Raw genomic sequence first — 21,790 nt, 5'->3', positions numbered from 1 at the left:
CAAAATAACACTAAAAAAAAAAAACCCTCCCAGCCTGGGCAACACAGTGACACCCCTTCTCTACTAAAGATTAAAAAACAAAAAAAAGCCAGGTGTAGTGGCGTGTGTTTGCAGCCCCAGCTCCTTGGTAGGCTGAGGCAGGAAGATCACTTGAGCCCAGGAATTCAAGGCTGCAGTGAGCCATGATGTCACTAATTACTGCACTCTGCACTTTAGTCTGGGACAGAGTGAGACCCTATCTCAAAACAAAAGAGAAAAAAAAGAAAATAACTCAAAACCAGATACAAATTTCTATAGCTGTTATATCATTTGTGTTCTTCCCATACATGCATGAAATGTAGTAAGTCACTGGCTGCGCTAGTTGACACTTCGTGGAAAATTGAAAAATAAGAATATATGGTACTCCTGATGATTCTTTTTTTTTTTTTTTTTTTTTTGTGAGACGGAGTCTTGCTTTGTCGCCCAGGCTGGAGTGCAGTGGTGCAATCTCTGTTCACTGCAAGCTCTGCCTCAACCTCCCGAGTAGCTGGGACTACAGGTGCCCGCCACCACGCCCAGCTAATTTTTTTGTATTTTTAGTAGAGACGGGGTTTCACCGTGTTAGCCAGGATGGTCTCGATCTCCTGACCTCGTGATCCACCCATCTGGGTCTCTCAAAGTGCTGGGATTACAGGCATGAGCCACCGCGCCAGGCCCTTCTGATGATTCTTTATTGCACCTTACTCTCCGAGATACCCAGAAGACTCTTCAATATCAACCAAGCAAATGAGTACTGACACCAAAATTGGGTCAATACTCATTTCATCCTCTCCTAATTCATTTATATGTTGGTGTTCCCATTGCTGTGTGTGTGTGTGTGTGTGTACACATACATATACATGACTATTTATCTTACCACATTTTTATTTTCCCTGTTACATTTATCTTCTCTACCTCCTCTTATGAAGGCCTCTTATTTCTCATGTCCTTTGAAATTTATATTGAAAATGTCCCCAAGTTTGACCATGTTCATAGTTTAAGACTTTTCCAACATAAGGCATTGATAAAAATTTAAGAAAAAAATGGCGAAATCACCAAAATTTCTTAATCTACTCCTTGTAACATTTCCAATTCTTCAATAAATTCTATTAATAAGTTCTCAATCACCTACTAATATAATATAGAGGCCCCAAAGTGGAGTCTATTCTAATAAAGACCTAGAAAATACCGGTATCTTCTTATGGCACCTAACTACCACATGTACGTGTATGTATTTAAATACACAATACTGTACAAATGACTACATGTTTATCATTTGGTGTTTGACTTTTATAAAGCTCTCAAATTGTTCTGCCATACCTGTCTTAAAATTTTTGACATTAATTTTAGACCTATAAGATGCAAAACTAGTAGAGTTTTCAGATTCCTTTCACCCACATTGTTCAAAATATTTATTATATTTGCTTTATTCTTCTTTCTCTATATGTATATACACACCCATATATTTGTTATTTTTTTTTGTTTTAACACTTGATTTAAAATAACTTACATCAAAATACGCAGCAAACATATCATCAGATTCTGTAAACATATCAGGTGCCAACAACTTCTTCTGAGATGAACCTTAAAGGAAATTAGCATTAATGTTTGAAAAGTGAAGAGACGATTTAAAACACAAAATAAGTGAATGGAAAGTCATTAATAGTAATTCAAACGTTTTTGCCCTCTTGCACATCAGTTTCCCAACAGTATTCAATTTAGAATCACTTTATTAACATTTATGACACATAATTCACTTTTTAGTAACAGAGTGCATTTCAGAAAGTTGAAAGACTGGCCGGGCATGGTGGCTCACGCCTGTAATCCCAGCACTTTGGGAGGCGGAGGTGGGTGGAACACCTGACGTCAGGAGTTTGACACCAGCCTGGCCAACAAGGCGAAACGCCATCTCTACTAAAAATACAAAAATTAGTCGGGCATGGTGGCAGATGCCTGTAATCCCAGCTACTTGGGAGGCTGAGGCAGGAGAATTGCTTGAACCCGGGAGAGGGAGGTAGCGGTGAGCAGAGATGGCGCCACTGCACTCCAGCCTGGGCGACAGAATTAGACTCTGGCTCAAAAAAAAAAAAAAAAAAAGTTGAAAGACCCAATGTTAACTTTTACTATTCTTAGTTTACATGAATAAGCTAATAGCTAAACAATGACTTTATATTAAAATAAAAGCTCATCTTTAAAAAATGTTATTTACACCTTAAATCTCAAAAGGTTAATATTTCCACTATCTAAATCTCTATGTATCTCTCCCTTTAAAAGTCCAATAAGCCCATAGAAAACTTGGCTAAAAAATAAAAGGATTTTCTAGAAAAAAAAATCCAGTCGCTTTAACCATATGAATGCACGCTCATTATCACTTACATTAAGGGAAATGCAAATTAAAACTACAATGAGTTATCAATTTCTGACCTCTGATACTAGCTAAACATCCAAAAGTACAACAACATTCTGTTAACAAGGCTCTGGATATACAAGCACTCAGAAAGACCTCAAAATGGTACAACCCTTATAAAAGAGTGGAATTTGGTAATACATAGCAAAATTATATATTCACTCCCTCTTCTGACCCAGCAATCCCATTTCTAGGGAACTATCGTAAAATACAGTGGCCAAGAATTAAAGAATGACTTAATGCACAACGCCATTATAATCAGTACCCAATGAATAGGCAAAAACTGGACACAATTCAAATATCAAAGTCTGACTGAATAAACTATGGCAGAGCCTATAAAAATGAGTGAGGAAAAGCATATTGATCTAAGTATGTATAGTTTGGTTTTGTGTGTGTAGGTAGGATACAACATATACACCCATACATGCATACATGCAAGAATGTATTATTAAGAAAAAAAAGATGATTCCTAAAAATCAAAAGCAAATGAAAATAAACCTAAGCCTATCAAATTTGTGGCATACCATAAAGAGATTTCAAACGATTTTAAAAGACAGAGAATTCTTCTGCCTATACAACTTAGAATGTACCCTAAATACAACCACTGAACTTTTAAGCCACAGTTAGTACATTTAGTAACGATAATCATACTGATGTCTTATGTGTATAAGTTTCAAGATAACCTATCAGTAATCATGTTAAGAACTAAATTTTTCACTGTAATAAGAGATAGAAATATAAAATCTTAAGTTAATAAATCCCTACAATCTCAATTTTAAATTGGCAATATCTGTGTAAACTCCCCCTTTCCAAAACAGTGTCTACTTCTTAACTTTGTCCAGTGCAAAGGCCCAGAAATCACAGACACTAGTAAGTGTGCTGTGATGTCTAAATGGCATTTCCTATTAAATGGAACCAGGGATCCTTGGAGAAATAGCTGATTCTGCTCTGGGCAGGACATGCACAAGATAAATCTGTGTATCTTGCTAGAACAGGAGTCAGTAAACTATATACAGACTGTGAGCCAAATCTAGCGGGCTGCTTCTTTCTGTATGGCCTATTTTACATTTGTAAGTGTTCGGCGGGGGGGAATAACAGAATACTTTGTGGCAAGTGAAAATCAGATGAAATTCAAATTTCAGTGACAAAGTTTTTTCTGGAACGTAGCCATGTCCGTTCAACAATGTACTGTCAGCCATGTGCGGTGGCTCACGCCTGTAATCCCAGCACTTTGGGAGGCTGACGGGCAGATCACGAGGTCAGGAGATCGAGACCATCCTGGCTAACACGGTGAAACCCAATAATAATTATAATAACCGTATATTGTCTGTGGCAGGTTCTGCCCTCCAACAAGTTCACTATATGGAACAACTGTAGAGGAAAAGGCCAATATAATTACTAAAGGCTAAACCATTTACTACCTAACCTTTTACACAAAAAGTTTGCTGGTTCCTGTCCTAGAAAGTAAGAAAGCTATATTGAATACTAAAGGGCTGGGCCAAAAGGACAAGAGAAATCAACTGAAAAAGGGCTCCTTTCCCCAACCCAGTTACAGAGACCAATCTGAGCTTCAGAAAGAAAAATAACAGCACCAGATCGAAACACATCAAGCACATAATGACACCAAACGACGAACACCTAACAAAACAGTCAAAATCTCATTAGGTATCTCTGGAGGTTGCTAGGCACCAACTCTATTCTAAAAACTGGTAAATAAAGAAAATAATAAACATGTATTTACCCTGCCTTTCCTATACACACTATCTTTTGGGGTAACCAAAAAGTGGAAACCTCTTATTTAATGTTTAAAAACATTAATGTTCTTAACTGACAGAGATATAAACAAGTACTCAGAGGGGGAATAAAATCATAATTGGATTTGCTTTAAAATAGCAAGCAAAACAAAAGGTAATGATATGTGAGAGTTCAGTATACTATTCAGGATATGTGAACTAATAAAAACACATTTATAGAGAACATTTGTAAGGACATATTTAATATTACATTACAGCAATGTTTAGCAGAAGCAACATGTCTAATCCCTTTTACTTTTCCCAATCCCACCCCTAACAAGGTCTAAAAGTTACAGAGCTAAAAATTCAGAAAAAAGCGTCGCCAGGACAAAACTCTATCTCTCACCATTATTCTGTTCAACTGTCATTAGATTATGCTTGGCTTTCACTGAGGCCTCAAATGTATCAACATTTTCCCGTTCATACTCTTTAACATCAGCAGCTACTCGCTCCAGAATGTCATCTGGAGATGGTGATCGTGTTCTCGTACTGCTCTGGGGGCTGCTTGGTTCAGATGGCACAGACATATTGCTATCTTCAGCAAGGTATTTATATTTCTGTAATAACAATACAAAAGATAATACTTTCATAAAATTGGATGCTATCCAAATACATTCATGGCTAAGAGTTGCTGCAGTGAAAAGTTAAGAGAACGTATCAAATAATGTAACAAACCAAAAGGTATTTATTGATTCAGTCAAATCCACAATCCCTTATGTAATTTCTAAATTCACAAAAATCTGAAAAAGTTTTTCTTTCTTTGGTGCACATTCATCAGGTGGCAACACTGGACCTTATCAGATGAGGTACCATTTATTGTCTTATTTTCTCCCCAGTGTGACTATTATAGTATGCCTCACCGTAGAAATATTAATGTGTTTGATTATGGGGTCTGCTGCAGACCTCACTGATGGCACATAATAGATGCACCATATCACCTTTCTAAATCTCAAAAACTCTGAGTTCCGAAGCACATATGGCCCCAAGGGCTGGAGGTAAGGGGTTGTGGACCTGAACAAGAATAAAAAAAGATTAATCCACATCTTCAGGGATATCAGTTTATTACCTAGAATTTTACCAGTGTCCCAGAAAAGTAAGCTTCCTCCGGAATTAGTTTTGCCCTACTTCCTTTCTGGTGATGCAAGTTCTGTCCTTCACTCCAACGTGGCATACTATTATCTGATTTACAGTTTGCTATGTGTGTTTAGGTAAGCTGCCACAGCTGTTTTTTCCTTTTGTCTTCTAAGGAAGAGCTGACAACCTTCCAAGTCACGAAACCTTATAATTAAATGGCTATATCAAGATCTTTGTATAATATTCTTTCCCCACCCAATCTTCATCATCTGGCTCTAGTCTTAAAACTGTTTTTCAAATGTTTCATTTAAACCACCATATTCACATTACAAAACTTGCCATTACTAAATATTAAAATATTTACTTTATTCACATAGTAACATGCATAATTTTTTGCTAAATAAAATTCCTCCAGTTTATTCTATACTCATGCGTGTTCATTAACTTAAAAAGAAAGCAAACTTCAGATTCTCATGTTTTACAGAAGAGGTTTACATCAGAATTCTATGTATAAACAACCAGAATTCTATGTATAACCAACAAAGAGCAACCATCTCAGTTTTAGTAACTAAAAAAAGATCATTTTTTCAAACCTCACAAATTATATATATACTCTCCTTTTCCAAGGACCTGTTTAACTGTTATTAATGTTACATTTTTGTTAAAGCAAAAAAATCTTTTACTACAATAATGATTATTTTTCATTAAAATCACATACCTGAACAATTGCCTGCCTTTGGATTCTTCTCTGTTCTATTAGGGCTTCTTCATCTTCTTCCTCCACATCAAAGTCTTCAAGGCTTAACGAAAAATTCGAACACCCTTAGAGATTCTAAAACCATACCCCTTACACATTTTAAAGTTAAAGGCAGGAAAATGTAGGCATCAGCAAGTTAGGGCAAAAGTCTTAAGTCCTATTACTTTTATTTCCAAACCATCTCAGTTAACTGCCTGGTTTGGAATGTGGGGAACTAACCTAACCTTTGTCTCACTTTTCTTCTCATCTATTTCATGGCACCAAAATTGGGAATAAAAGAAATAACTCCAGGTTTACAAAAGTTGCCACTAGTTTTTCCATGACCTTAGTGAAGTCCCTTTACCTACCTAGCCTTAGTTTTCTCACCTATAAAATGACGGCAAAGGTAAGATAAGTAAATTGCTACCTTTTCTGGATGTCAGAACCGCCTGAAAGCTCAAGAAAGCTATGCCCGTATTTCCCTATCAAAAATGCACATGCAAATATTTGCATATAATCTGAAGGGGAATGTGGCTCTACTCCGAAACACTGCCCCCAACCCTCCGCACTCATCCCTCAAATACCACCTCCACAATCTTTATGATCCTTCCCAGTGCAACTTTTTTAATGATCTTACCTGCTGAATGTTCGCTGCAGAAGAATAGGCAAACTACACTCTGATTATATCAGAATCTATGTAGAATGCCCTTCCCCCATCCAACTTTAATCACCTGGTTTTAATCAGGGTTTTTCATCCTTAGCATGATTTGTTTTTTGATATGGATAGTTCTTTGTGTGTGTGTGGGGGGGGGGGCGGGGGGTTATCCTGTGTATTGTAGAATGCAGTATCCCTGGCCTCTAGCCAAGAATCACAAGAAATGTCCTCAGACATGTCCCCAGGTAGGCAAATAACCTCCTGTTGAGAATGGCTTTAGATTTGTCCCATTTATTTTTGAGATATTCCACTTGGACAATCAAGTCTGCATTTTATTTATTTTTGTTTTTTGAGACAGGGTCTCACTCTTTTTGCTCAGGCTGGAGTGCAGTGGTGTGATCAAGCTCACTTCAACCTTCTCCCCCTAGGGTCAAGCGATCCTCCCACCTCAGCCTCCTGACTACAGGCGTGTGCCACCAGGCCTGGCTAATTTTTGTATTTTTTGCAGAGACAGGGAAAAATGTTCCCACAATTGTATTAGACACTTGAAATGTTTCTACATTTTCACGTTGTAAAAAGGACACTCATCACAAAATAGCCTCAACTGCAAAGTATGTATCATCTAACACAAACTCAAAGGTCTAAACTTTTATAGAAAATTCCTCCCAATACATACATTAGTCCTGGCTGGCAGGACTAATGTATGTATTGTTCATATTAAAAACAAAGGGTAGGCTCACAATAAAATGAAGGCCCAATATTCACTCCAGCCAAAGCTGAAACACCTCAATTCAGAAACCGCTTACTAAGTCTGTGATACAACAACCTACACAATATTCACAAAAGACTAACTTTTAAATTCAGAGCCAAATTAATGGAGCCACTTATAATATTTAGGTGGAAATTATTTAACAATTTCCAAGTCAAATAAGACTTCTCTAAACTGGAAAAACAAAGTTATGGGAAAGTTCTATTCTTACTTATCATCAGACGAAGATTCCTGCTCAACTTTCATTCCTTCAGAAAGACTTCCTTTAAATTTATCTTCCTTTACTTTGCTTCTGCTCCTTCGTCTACGACCACCGCGTGATCGAGACCGCCTTCTCAAGCGTGATCTGCTCCTCCGACCTCTGTCCCTATTTAAAGAAGAAAAGACAGGTATACATTTTTTTAAATGTCAAAGTGGGAAAGGCATGCATGTGTGGACACAGGGGATATACAGAAATTCTACTTTCTACTCAATTTTGCTGTAAACCTAACTCTTCTAAAATATAGTCTATTTTTTAAAAAGGTTGTTTGAAAATTTTAAGTAAAAGAACAGAACATCAGAAAGACTGAGATAATCAGCTTAGCTGAAGATAACTAAAACATACCTACTCCTTATCAAATTCTGAACTAAGAAATTATTCCCATGGATATGAACTTGAACTTGAATATAAGCTCTATGGGGATAAATACCTACTGTTTCTTTGTATTCTTATAGCACCAAGGTTGTATACACAGGCACTGGAGTGAAGGGAGAGACTGAAAAGGGGCAAAAGGGAACTTGCAGTGATGAAAATGTTCTCTAACTTGAGTGTGACTTATGTGTTTGTCAAAATTCACACAACTTTACAACAAAAAGCATTTTACTTTATGTAAGTTATATGTATGTTTCAATGAGCTCAACTTAAAGAAACCTCACTAACATGACAGTAAATGAGTACTTAAAAAAACAAACAAAAAAAACAACAACTGGGGGCCGGGTGCGGTGGTACACACATATAATCTCAGCACTTTGGGAGGCCAAGGCAGGCAGGGAGCTCGGGAGTATGAGACCAGCCTGGGGAACATGGCAAAACCCTCTCTCCATAAAACATACAAAAAAATTAGCTGGGTGTGGTGGTACGTGCCTATAGTCCCAGCTACTGGGAGGATTCCTTGAGCCCAGGAGGTTGAGGCTGCAGTGAGTCGTGATCGCACCACTGCACTCCAGCCTGGGCAACAGAGCAAGATTCTACCACAAGAAAGAAAAGAAAAGAGAAGAGAAGGGAGAGGGGAGAGGGGAGAGAGAAAAGAGAAAGATGGGAGGGGAAGGGACGGGTGGGGTGGGAAGGGGAGGAAAACCCTCAGGCAAGGAGAATGTCAAGAGAGATGATAGCAGAGATGAGAATAAAATCTTAGAATGTGCAAATTGGAGTAAAGAATAGTAACAGATGAAATTGAGCTGAATATTGGTCCAACATGAACACACAAGGTAAATCAGAAACAGTCAGAACATGTCACAACACCCCCAGAAAGCCTCAGGAATTGGAGACTCCCTATCCTCTGCAAGATGGTGTGAGGTAAGAGCTGAAGACAGAATTGGTTGAAAGCCTTTATAAACAGCCAGACTCGGTACAGTCCGCTCCCCAACTCAGTGGAAAATGTCAACCACTCCCTTCACATTCTAGCAGAACACTTAAGATTTACTTTCTAGAGAAATGTTGGTCACTCCAGATGCTGAGAGGCACATACCAAAGAGAGACAGATTATAAGGAAGTTTACATTATGAAGGAAGAGAACTCTACTGGTAGCCAGGTCTATTTCCCAGGAGGAAATGAAAGGATTCCGGAAAACTCATAGGCCAAGAAAATACATCTACAGTCACTGATATCCAAAAATATCTAGTTACTCTGAAGTGATAACTACTAGATGACAAGTTCTTTTTTTTTTTTTGAGATGGAGTCTTGTTCTGTCACCCAGGCTGGAGTGCAGTGGCGCAATCTCGGCTCACTGCAAGCTCCGCCTCCCGGGTTCACGCCATTCTCCTGTCTCAGCCTCTCCGAGTAGCTGGGACTACAGGCGCCCGCCACCACGCCCGGCTAATTTTTTTTTGTATTTTTAGTAGAGACGGGGTTTCATCGTGGTCTCGATCTCCTGACTGCGTGATCCGCCCCCCTCGGCCTCCCAAAGTGCTGGGATTACAAGTGTGAGCCACCGCGCCCGGCTGCTGACAAGTTCTACACTGTCAAAATAGAAGAAAAATCCCATTCAGCTTTCTCAGTACCTAAATATTAAGTCAGAATAGGCAGCAATGAAGGATCCAGCTGTGAGAGAAGTCTTCAAATGAAAAGGTAAACATGCAGCAAAAGGAATCTGGGAAGATACACAATATAGCAAAGAAAACTATAAAGAACAAAAATCTCACAAAATAACCTCGCTATTGTCTGAGAGATAAAAAATACTATTTCCGGAAAACAAGAATAAAATGTTAATACGTGGAACAATACAGAAGGTCCAATTGGAAAAAACAGAAAGAAAGAAAAAAAAAAAGCACAAAAATTTCCCAGAAGGCCATAAACTCCCTGCTTTAAAGGGCCTATCTAGTAATTAGCAAAATAAATGGGGATAAAGATCCACATACCGAGGCACATAATAAAATTTCAGAACACAAGACATTTTTTATAAAAAGGGAAGAGAGAAAAAAGCAAGTCTTGAGATCAGCTTGGAGCCAGAGACTAGCAGTGTCAGAAGGAAGGTCCTCTCTTCCCTCCTCTCCCAACTGTTTGCTCAGCAATGAATACATACACGATCACAATGATTATACCGACTCTAGAAGAACAAAAGTGTGATGAAATTAGGCAAAAGCGAAACACGGGTGAGGGGTAGTATTAAAAACCCTCATTGTGGCCGGGTGCAGTGGCTCACGCCTGTAATCCCAGCACTCTGGGAGGCAGAGACGAGCGGATCATTTGGGGTCAGGAGTTCGAGACCAGCCTGACCAACATAGTGAAACTCCATCTCTATTTAAAAAAATACAAAAAAAAAAAAAAAAAAAAAAAAGCTGGGCATGGTGGCACGCGCACCTCTGTAGTCCCAGCTACTTGAGAGGCTGAGGCAGAATTGCTTGAACTCAGGAGGTGGAGGTTGCAGTGAGATTGCGCCATTGCACTCCAGCCTGGGCAACACAGTGAGACGTTGTGAAAAAATAAATAAATAAAATAAAACCCCTCATTGACCAGAGTGTACTCAGACCATGCATTTCCACTTCTAGGAACACAGCATACAAAAATTCTGAGAGATATGTAAAGATGGCTACAATATAAGCCTTTGTTTTTAAAAATTATATTCATTTATTACTTCAATTAAAAATGTTAAAAGATTGGTGAACAAATACCCATTTATGTTTTATATCAAAATATTTCATGTATGAATTTTAAAAAATGATTCCCTGCTTTATAAACCACCTTTTTAACCTATTACTGACTACATATGCTTCAGATAAAATGGTTTCTATGGCAAATTAAATAGGCCTTTGCCAAAGTCTACAGTAACTATCAATATGCAAAATTAATATAAAATGTAAGAAACTGGGCTATATATTTACTACTATATGATCTACCTTGCTGGTTAAAAAAAAAAAGAGAAATCCCTAAGCCTGGCTCATTTAGTACTGATTTATAAAAGAGAGAAAAAAGTCCTACTTTTAAAAGATTAATTTTATTGCATCTTAAATGAGCAATGATTTGTTTAAAATTCAAAGGAAACAATATCAAAGAAAACCCATGTGTAGAGACTGCTGGTAAAAGGAAACTATGGGAACACAACTACGATTTTTCAGAGAAAACTGGTCTAAAAGAAAACCTACCAACTGAGCTCATTGGTGGTTCAAAAACATTCAGAGTTTAATGAATCACAAGGATGAAATGTCTTTACCTTCTCCGAGGAGATCTGCTTCTTCTTCTTGGAGACCTGCTACGTCTGAGTGGGGAACGAGACCTCCTTCTAATGGGAGATCTACTTCTTCTTCGGGTTGGAGACCATCTATTGATGGGGCTGGCATCTTTTGATCTTTCACGTCTACTGAGGATATCATCTCGAGGTCGTGTTCTTAAGGGGATCAAATGCAAATTAAAAGAAATATAAATCAAAGTAAATGATTTTTTTCTATATGCAAGGAACATCTGTAAGAACAGGCACATTAGCCTAAAGAAAGTGAACTCTGATTAATGTGTTTTGTAACAAAACTTACTCAGATGACCACAATGACATTTTGGTGTTATTGCAGGCAAACAATGAAAGGTCTTATTTCCTCTGGTCCCACAATTTGAACAATTACTAAAGGTTATTCATACCGGTAAAGTCACTGATTCTAATTTCAAATAAACAACTCAAATAAAACCTCCTCAAGTGAGTATAATACTCCATTTATTCAAATATTCCATTTTCATTGACGAGTTTTTCTTTCTACATCCTGACATTTCTCCAATTAAGGATCTTTTTTTTTTTTTTTTGAGACAGGTCTAACTCTGTCACCCAGGCTGGAGTGCAGTGGCACAAACATGGGTCACTGCAGCCTTGACCTCTCAGGCTGAGGCAATCCTTCCACTTCAGCCCCCCTGAGCAGTTGGAACCGTAAGGGCATGCCACCACACCTGACTAATTTTTTGTTTTGTAGTGATGGGGATCTCACTATGTTGCCCAGGCTGGTCTCGAACTCCTGGCCTCAAGTAGTTCTCCCTTGGCCTCCAAAAATGCTGAGGTTACAGGTGTGACCCACCATGCCTGGCCAAAAATCTTCTTTCTGATGTCAAGTATAATAGGCTAGGCACAATGGTTCACACTTGCAATCCCAGCACTTTCGGAGGCTGAGGGAGGACCGCCTGAGCCCATGAGGTTGAGGCTGCAGTAGCTGCGTTTGTGCCATTGCAGCCTAGGTGACAGAGTGAGAACTTGTCTCAAAAAAACAAAAACAATAGCTAGGTGTGATGGCTCACACTCATAACCCCAGCACTTTGGGAAGCTGAGGCAGATGGATCACTTAAGATCATGAGTTTGAGACCAGCCTGGGTAACATGGCGAAACCCTATCTCTACAAAAAATATAAAAATTAGCCAAGTGTGGTGGCATGTGCCTATAGTCCCAACTAATAGGGAGGCTGAAGTGGGAGGACTGCATAAGCCTGGGAGGCAGAGGTTACAGTGAGCAGAGATCATGCCACTGCACTCCAGCCTGGGTGACAGAGTGTGACCCTGCCTCCAGCCTCCCCAGAAAAACCCCACAAAAACTCAACTTTTCAACACTTATCACACAAGTACCTTTCAGTGAGTTTTACTCTTGTTTAATGTGATATTTGTATTACAACAGGCCTTTCTACAGCTTAATTTTTTAAAACAGGTTTTGAATATTTCTTAATGTTATTCCAGGTTTGGTCACAACTATTCAATCTGAACAGTCAGACTATAAATAGGTTTGTCTCCATAATCAAATAATATTACAGTATTTTCCTAATTTATTATTATTATTTTTTGAGATAGAGTTTTGCTCTGGTTGCACAGGCTGTAGTGCAATGGTGTGACCTCGGCTCACTGCAACCTCTGTCTCCCGGCTTCAAGCGATTCTCCTGCCTCAGCCTTGAGTAGCTGGGATTACAGGTATGAGCAACCACGCCCAGCTAATTTTATATTTTTAGTAGAGACAGGATTTCTCCATGTCGGTCAAGCTAGTCTCGAACTCCTGACCTCAGGTGATCCACCCGTCTCAGCCTCCCCAAAGTGCTGGATTACAGGCATGAGCCACTGCAACCGGCCTTCCTCATTAAATAAAAACCTAAACACACAACCTGCCTTGCACGTTTCAGCACAGTATACAGAACCCAAGAATCTTTCTCTGATCCAGCCAAAATGAGCAAGGTAGACTTTGATTCAGATCTGTAGTGCTTACTTCTTGGTAGTGCTTACTTCTTGATAGGGCCATCTGAGGAAACTCTTTTATTTAATCTGCTCACACACACGTACAATCTCAAAAGACCAGTTAAAAAATATAAATGGGCTGGGCGCGGTGACTCACGCCTGTAATCCCAACATTTCGGGAGGCCGAGGTGGGCGGATCACAAGGTCAGGAGTTCAAGACCAGCCTGACCAACATGGTGAAACCCCGTCTCTACTAAAAATACAAAAATTAGCTGGGCATGGTGGTGCGTGCCTGTAATCCCAGCTACTTGGGAGGCTGTGGCAGGAGAATCGCTTGAACCCAGGATGCAGAGGTTGCAGTGAGCCGAGACTGCGCCACTTCACTCCAGCCTGGCAACAGAGCAAGACTCTGTCTCAAAAAATAAAATAAAATAAAATACATAAATAAATAAAAATAAAGAAAATAAAAATGTTCACCCTCACTAGTCACCTAAGAAATTTTGATTAAAACAATTTTTGGGTTTTTTGTTTTGTTTTTAAGAGTGACAAAATACTATATGGTATCCTGGTAATAAAGGTTTTCCTAAACTTTCCTAATAAAGTTTTAGGAAAAGGGGCAGTTTACATAGTCATAGAAGTAGAAGTAGAAATTGATCTAACTTTCCTGGATGGAAATTTAGCAATAACTTTCTAAAATGTAAATGTACACACCCTGAGACTTTGCAAGTCCACTTCTATGAGTCTATTCTATAAAGAAACCTCACACATAACCAATGCACATCTTCGCATAAAATAGTGAAAAACTGGAACGAACCTAAATTTTTCATCAGTTTCAATAGGACAATGATACTATAATACATCTACACTAAAATACCAGTTGCTGTTAGGCAGAATGAAAAACAATCTATATGTTTTGTCACAGAAATGTTTCCTGAAAAAAGCAAGCCACGTGTGAATATGAATAATATGACTCCAGTTTTGTAAAAAAAAAAAAAAAAAAAAAAAATCCCTTGTATCCACGTTATTGTCTGTACAAAGAAAGACCTAAGATAACGTAAATTTCTAAGGAGTGACAGTGGAGAAATGAAAAGGGAGCCAATTTACAGGCTTCTTTGGATTTCTCTTTAATAACTATGCACCACTTCGGTAATTAAAAAAAATATTTTTGTTTCAAATAGTCAGCTCTAGTCCTTAATAAACTCCTCAGAATTTGCTCTTCAAACAAAGCAAACTGAAAGACCACCAGGATAATTAAGAAGCACTTGAGATAACAGAATCAGTAAAACTAATCACTGCCTCAATCCAGGAAGCCAAAGGAAAAAGAGGCTATTTCATTACAGTGCCACTCAGAAGTAAAGAATCAAGACGCTCTTAAGACGCAGTACTTGGAAATAAAATTTGAAATTTCTCTGAAAATATGATGACTTCACTTTCAGGGTGAGTTTATATTTATACCCATTCACAAAAAATATTATTATGAACACAGTAAATGGCTAGGAATTAATAACATCCTTATACAGTATAAGCCAATACTCTTAATAATCAAAACCTGGCTGGCAATTTCATAATACTTAAATATTAAATACAAAAAAAGACATTAAGAAATCTGTTTCTAAAGTAGTTTAAGTGGTATAAACACTCCTCCCCGCAAATACTTTCATTCTATGATCCTAGGGAAATTATATATATTCTCTGATTCTATTTCATTTATAAATTAGGTATGAGAGCCCTTTCACCTCATGAGTTAAGATAATCACATGAGGATTTATAAGAACTAAGACAATATATTATTCAAATAGTACAAAATAAGTTCATATACTATTCTTCTTAAGCTTAAGAGATACTACTTTTCAACAATGAGATTATATGTATTAATACAAAATTTTCCATTTTAATTATACTTTGGGGACCAAAAAATATTGGTATTGGTTTCTATTTATACCGTTAAAATTTAAAACTCATGCAAATACAAGAGAATGAACAGAACACAATTGTTAAACTGATTACCTTTCCCCCTTTTCAAAGTTAAGAGTTTCAGCCTACACTGTTCATGAAGTAATAATCCTCTCTCTAAACGCCCCCAATGAAGATTTATCAGCCAAATTACATGGATTGAAAGCAGTGCCTTAGCAAACTAGGTATTAAATCAAGAATGTGAAAAAACCCAATTCTATCATCAAGCTCAGTATTTGTTGAACACCTATACTTAAAATACTCATCAACAAAAGTGCAAATATTAACATGGTTAATGGACTGGGTTACTTAAAATTATGAAACTCATTACTACTTCATTTATTTTTATTTTTACTACTTCATTTTTAATTGCCCACAAGTTCTAGTTTTCCGTTTAAAATCTCATGCATTGGTAAAAAGCTTTAACATTTTGTACACAAGTTACCTTGGAGAAGAAAGTCGTCTCCTCTCTGGTTCTCGTCGTTTTCTTTCTAAGGATCGGCTCTTGGCTCTTCTCCCAGGAGACAGTGTCCGAGAGGGGGATTTGCTCTGCTTAGATCTTCTATCATTCAAAAGTGGAGACCTGCTTCTTCTTGACTTATCACGTGGTTTTGGAGACAAACTTCTTCTTTTAGGACTACGACCAGGTCTTCTACTGGGTGACCTATTCTCTTTCCCAGATGAAGCATCTTTAGAGGGAGATTTAATTGGCTTCTTTTCTTTATCAGTTTCAGACCGTTTTGATTTTCTCTCTTTGGACCGTGACCTTCTGTCTTTGGATTTACCTCTTAAATCAACTGGGGATCTGGATTTTTTACCTCGATCTCGACTTCTTTCATTTATAATTGGGGATTTTTTCCTATCTTTTGATTTACTTTTATCTTCAATTTTAACCTTATCATCAGTAGGAGATCTGGCCTTACCAATTTTCTCTTGAGATCGTCTTCTGAGGGTAGGGGATTTTGATTTCCTTGCTTGATCTTGAGACTTACTTCTTTTGGATGGGCTTTTCGATTTTTTCCTCTCCTTTGACTTGCTCCTAGTTGTTTTCTCTTTAATGATGTCAATACCCCCCTTACTTTTCTTTTTATCAGACCTATGTCTAGTCCGTTCTTTGGATCTGCTTTTACTTCGTTTTTTTGTAGTAATTTTATTGTCCACAAGTTCAAGTTTCCCCTTTGTACCTGAAGATCTAGTACTAGACCTATTTCCATTTCTTGCCTTTTCATGAATCTCCCCCTCTTCTTCAGAGCCAGACTCATAACCTTGCAAAATGAGCCCCATACCAGACTGGACCTTTCCTTCCATTAACTCATTATCAAGTTCGGCCTTAATCAAGGCTCTCTGTTTTTCCAAGTCTTCTAGCAAAGCTAAATCATCAAGTTTAGTTCTTTTTGCTGGAGACATACCCTCTTTATCAGAAGCATCAATAACCTCTTTTCTTTTGTGTTTCTTATGTTTATGCTTATGTTTATGTTTTTTATCCTTGTCTTCTTCTGAGGAATGTTTATGTTTCTTATGTTTACTTCTGTGTTTATGCTTCTTTTTTTTGTGACGACTGTGCTTATTTTGAGACTGGTCTTCTGATACTTCTCCATTTTCTTCATTTATACTCTTTTCAGAATTAGCATCTTCCATCCTATAAATATATCAAACACATTTTAAAATCATATCACTTATCAAGTATTCAGAGTCATAACAAAATAACAGTAATGAGAAAATACATCTCAATGTAATACATGAAGTCAGTCACTAAAATTTTTTCAGAACAGCTTCAGACATTTTATTTCAGAGAAGGTCTACGGCAAGAACTGAGCTGGATAGTGATACAACTTTATTGTGTTTCTAATGGTTGAACTCACCAAAAGTATTAGAGGAAATCCCTAATGGAGTGAGCTTAAAAATTACAGGTTAGAGAAAAAGGGAAAAGCAAAGCAGGCACAGCAAAACCTCATTAACATTGATTTAGTACAAGGAGCCACTCAGTAACTTAATTTTTAAACCAACATTTCTCACACATTAACAACCAAAGGGCCCATTTTCTTTTTTAATAAGACCTACTAACTATTAACATACATTGGAAGACTAATCTTCTCCACTTGAAATTCATAAAACTTGGTGTCTCTACAGTAAACCCAGAAGGTCACTTGTTTTAAGCGGATTTCATCTTACACCTTAAAAACAAAGCAAAACAAAACAAAACTCTAGAGCTAATACTGAGCTATACCCAAAATAAGCACTCAATCAATGTGCATTGGTAGCTGATACTGATGATGGTGATAGTATAAACACATCCTCAAAAGTGAAATCTTCAAAGTGAACTAAACCAGAAGTTAGGACTCTAGGCTTATAGTAAGCAATCATATGACATTAGGTTGAACCACATGGAAGGGCCTTTTGTAAGTCAACAAGTCTAATACCAGTAATTTAATATAGTACAACCCAATATTCATTCAGCAAGTGATTTAATCTCTCTGAATTTCAAATGAGAACTCAGTTTCCCAAAATACATTCACATTAACAGATGCTATGAAAATAAATAAATAAATAAAGTGGGGGATTCTGTGCTTAAATGTTTGGCTTATGCTGAGTTAAAAAGTTTATGATTCTAAATTATTTTATCAAGCCCTTGGTGTTTAATAATCCCAGGTTAAATACTGGTTCAAAAGCATTATTTAACTTTCTCTTTAAAAGTTACTCAATAATAAACCATCATCCTAGAATATCAGACCAAAAGTGGCCTTAAATTATCTAGATTCAGGCCATCAGACTATTTTTGGAGGAAGTTATAGATTATTTTGTCAGGTCTTCATATTATACACTCCTATACTTTTAGTAAGTTTATCCTTGCAACCTAAGAATTCATCAGTCTACTCACAATCTCTTTAACATTTAAAAAAAACTCACCAACCACGGGTAAGCATTAATCCATGTGGCAGGAAAACAGATGTACAAGCCAGGCATGGTGGCTCACGTCTGTAATCCCAGCACTTTGGGAGGCCGAGGTGGGCGGATCACCTGAGGTCAGGAGTTCAAGACCAGCCTGACTAACATGGGGAAACCCTGTCTCTACTAAAAATACAAAAATTAGCCAGATGTAGTGGCACATGCCTGTAGTCCCAGTTATTCGGGAGGCTGAGGCAGAAGAATCTCTTGAACCTGGGAGGCAGAGGCTGCAGTGAGCTGAGATTGTGCCATTGCACTCCAGCCTGGGTGACACAGTGCGACGCAGTCTCAAAATAAGAAAGAAAGAAAGAAACAAAGAAAGAAAGAAAGAAAGAAAGAAAGAAAGAAAGAAAGAAAGAAAGAAAACAGATGCACAAAACCAGTATTTGCCTCCTTCAAAGAAATTAATGTCTGGTGGAAAACTAAGTCACATGACATAACCATAAAATACTGGAGAAGTGCAATGATGAAGACAAATAGGGGCATTATGGGAACACTGAAGAATCACCTAAACTCATTTTGAGAACAGTCAGGGACAGTGTTTTGTAGATCACAGAAAGAAACCAATTTGTTAAGCAGGGATGTTAGGAGGAGAGAAGAAACGTTTACAGAGAAAGACAGGGATTAAAAAATAAAGGTTGGCCCAGGCACAATGGTTCACATCTGTAATCCCAGCACCATGGAAGGCCAAGGCAGGAGGATCACTTGAACCCAGGAGTTCGAGACAAGTCTGGGCAACATAGTGAGACCTTAGCTTTACTAAAAATAAAAAAAAAATTAGCTATTCAGGAGGCTGAGGTGGGAGGATTACTTGAGCCTGCGAGCTCAAGGCTGCAATGAGCCATGATGAGGCCACTGCACTCCAGCCTGGGAGACAGAGCAAGACCCTGTATTCAAAAAAAAAAAAAAATTGAGTAACACTGCCCTAGAGAATGAGTAAGGAATTAACAAGAAGGGAAAAGGGGGCATTTCAAATAGAGAAAGAAGGCGAGAAAAGGCAGTTATATATAGCAAACTTCAAGTAGATCAGTGTTGTGAAAGACACTGAGGTTAAGATTCCAAGTGGAGCCAGGCATGGTGGTGCACACCTGTAGTCCCAGCTACTCAGGAGGCTGAGGTGGAAGATCACTTGAGCCCAGGAGTTTGCAGCTGCAATGACCTATGATCACACCACTGCACTCCAGCCTGGGCAACAGAGAGAATTCTCCATCTCATTAAAAAAAAAAAGATTCCAAGTAGACCAATTCCAAGAGATGACAAGATAGTGTATGATTCTAGGAGTGGGTAGTTGAGAGAGAATTAAAGGTTCACTGGAGTCACAGAGGCCCAGGAACTGCAAAAGTAGGTTGTCCAGCCAGGTATCACAGTCTTGAATAAACTTGCTGGAAGAAGGTGGGGGAGAGAGAATGGTGGTATGATTGAGAAGTTATTAATTAGTTGACAACAATGAGGGGGAGTGAAAAACACATAGCCACTACAGGGTATCATACTCAAAGAACTTTGATTTTTGGATGTCACATTGCCAACTTCCATTTCTGGCAGGAAAAGGTATTTAAGAGATGTGCAGGAGAAGCTACGTCCTCTGGTGAAAGTCAGGTTTTAATTTGGGTTGACTTCTCTCTAATGGAGTATGAGAAGACACATGACAAATACAGTAGTGTTCTCTGGATCATTAATTTTTCTCAAAGACTTGGAAAAAGTGCAGTATCTTGGTATTATAAAAACACCACCAGGCCATGTGCAGTGGTTCACACTTGTGACCCCACACTTTGGGAGGCTGAGGTGGGAGGATTCCTTGAGCCCAGGAGTTCAAGACCGGCCTGGGGACCACAGTGAGACCCTATCTCTACAAAAAAATCTAAATTAACTGGGTATGGCAGCATGTGCCTTTAGTCCCAGTTACTCAAAAGGCTGAGGTAGGATCACTTGAACCCAGGAGGGGATCACTTGAGCCCAGGAGTTAAAGGCTGCAGTGAGTCATGATCACGCACTGCACTCCAGCCTGGGCAACAAAGGAAGACACTATCTCAAACACAAAAAAACAAAACGCCATCATTGTTTTATTATGGAAGGGAAAGAAGTCACGTAGATTTCAGTAAAAAGATTCCAAGACATTTCAACTTTGTTCTTCATATAGGCTATATTCTCACCCTTTTTCCCCAGAAATCTCCCATCCCATCATCCAGAAGGTCTTTTTTTTCCTGAACCTTGACTTACAGGGGGAAAAGTCTGAGAAAATTTAGGCTAATTCAAGTTATGAAGGTAGGAGTCTTTAAAGACTGAGAATGATCTTTAGGCACATAAAATCTAAGCGCCCAAAGTACAAAATTCTACTCACTAAGCTCAAATTCAAAATTACCTAAAGTTTTGAGTTTTAACTCAAGACTGTCCTCAAGACAAAGGATAGTTGAGTGGTTAAGCAGTCTCTGGAGCCAGACTGCCTGGGTTCAAATCCCAGTTCCATTACTTACTAGTTGTTTGGTCTTGGCAAGTGATCCTCAGGCATTTCATCTACATGACAGAGAAAATAATAGTACCTACCTGCAAAGGTGTTATGAAGTTTACATAGTGAATAGATGTTAAATGCTTATGACAGTGTCTAGCACAGACCAACCCCCCCCCCCCCCCCCCCCCCCCCCCCGCCAAATAAGCTATTATTATTGTGTAGATGCTAGATAAATATATTTACTCACAAAAATCCTGTGGAGCTGAGAGGGCTGCTAATAAGAATGTTATTTTTAGGAATAGCATCAAAGAGCATAGATTCTGAAGTCAAACTACCTGGTTTAAATGCTGCCTCCAACATGACAAAGCTATTGTGACCTTAGGTAAGTTGCTCTTCTGTGCCTCAGTTTCCTCAACTGTAAAAAATGGGGAAATAGTACTGACAAATCATAGGCTTATGAAAATTAAATGAGTTCATAGTATAAAAGGCTGTCACACTAAGTCTTCAAGAAATATCTCTCCATTTGGAGTTGAGACTTTTGAGTTTCAAGGGACTTGCCTAAGGTCACACATACAACAAACCAGTGAGAAGGCTGTTATTTCAAGTCAGTCAAAAGATCTTCCATTTGATTAAGATGCTTTAAAAGTCAGATTATGTCACTACTCTTTGTGAAACTTTATTGCTTTCTACCTTATCCAGAGCAAAAGGTCCCATACTTACAGCCCTGCATCCCCCACACTCTAAACCTAACACCCTTCTCCCACGGTCACCCTGCTCCAGCCACACCATGTCCCCTGAATAGGCATACTCACATCTCAGGTACGTAGTACCTGTTTCTCCTGCCAAGAATTCTTTCCCCACATACATGCATTCCTGGCTACCTTTGCCTACCTTGTCTTTGCTTAAACGTCACTTTCTCAAACAAGTTTTCCTGATCAATCCATTTTAAATGCAAAACCACCCCACTGCACACATATTCTCCGCTGTGCTTAACATTTTTCTCCAAAGTAATTGTTACTACTAATATAATTCTTGTCTCTCCCTATAATGTAAGCACTATATGAGCAGAATTTTCATTTTAGTTCACTGCTCTAAGGGCTTAGATTATC

General features: G+C 38.3%; 1 protein-coding gene across 7 annotated transcripts in view; it reads right to left on the bottom strand.

Annotated features, from left to right (window-relative positions):
• The window catches only part of PRPF4B (pre-mRNA processing factor 4B), a 43,264-nt gene that overhangs the window by 16,083 nt on the left and 5,391 nt on the right, over nt 1-21,790 (bottom strand). For all 7 annotated transcript variants that reach the window (XR_009211402.1, XR_009211400.1, XR_009211399.1 and 4 more), the window contains exons 2-7: nt 15,735-16,928; nt 11,361-11,534; nt 7,664-7,819; nt 6,011-6,092; nt 4,565-4,775; nt 1,529-1,602 (exon numbers count right to left, since the gene is read on the bottom strand). Coding sequence is in view for 1 of the 7 variants with exons in the window: in XM_032141501.2 (XP_031997392.1) it covers nt 1,529-1,602; nt 4,565-4,775; nt 6,011-6,092; nt 7,664-7,819; nt 11,361-11,534; nt 15,735-16,928 (1,891 nt within the window). In the remaining 6 variants the exon portion in view is untranslated. The remainder of the gene's footprint in view (nt 1-1,528; nt 1,603-4,564; nt 4,776-6,010; nt 6,093-7,663; nt 7,820-11,360; nt 11,535-15,734; nt 16,929-21,790) is intronic.

Source organism: Hylobates moloch, unplaced genomic scaffold (genome assembly GCF_009828535.3).
Source record: "Hylobates moloch isolate HMO894 unplaced genomic scaffold, HMol_V3 SCAFFOLD_20, whole genome shotgun sequence".
Lineage (NCBI taxonomy): Eukaryota > Metazoa > Chordata > Mammalia > Primates > Hylobatidae > Hylobates > Hylobates moloch.
This window is presented reverse-complemented; position numbering and strand designations above follow the sequence as displayed.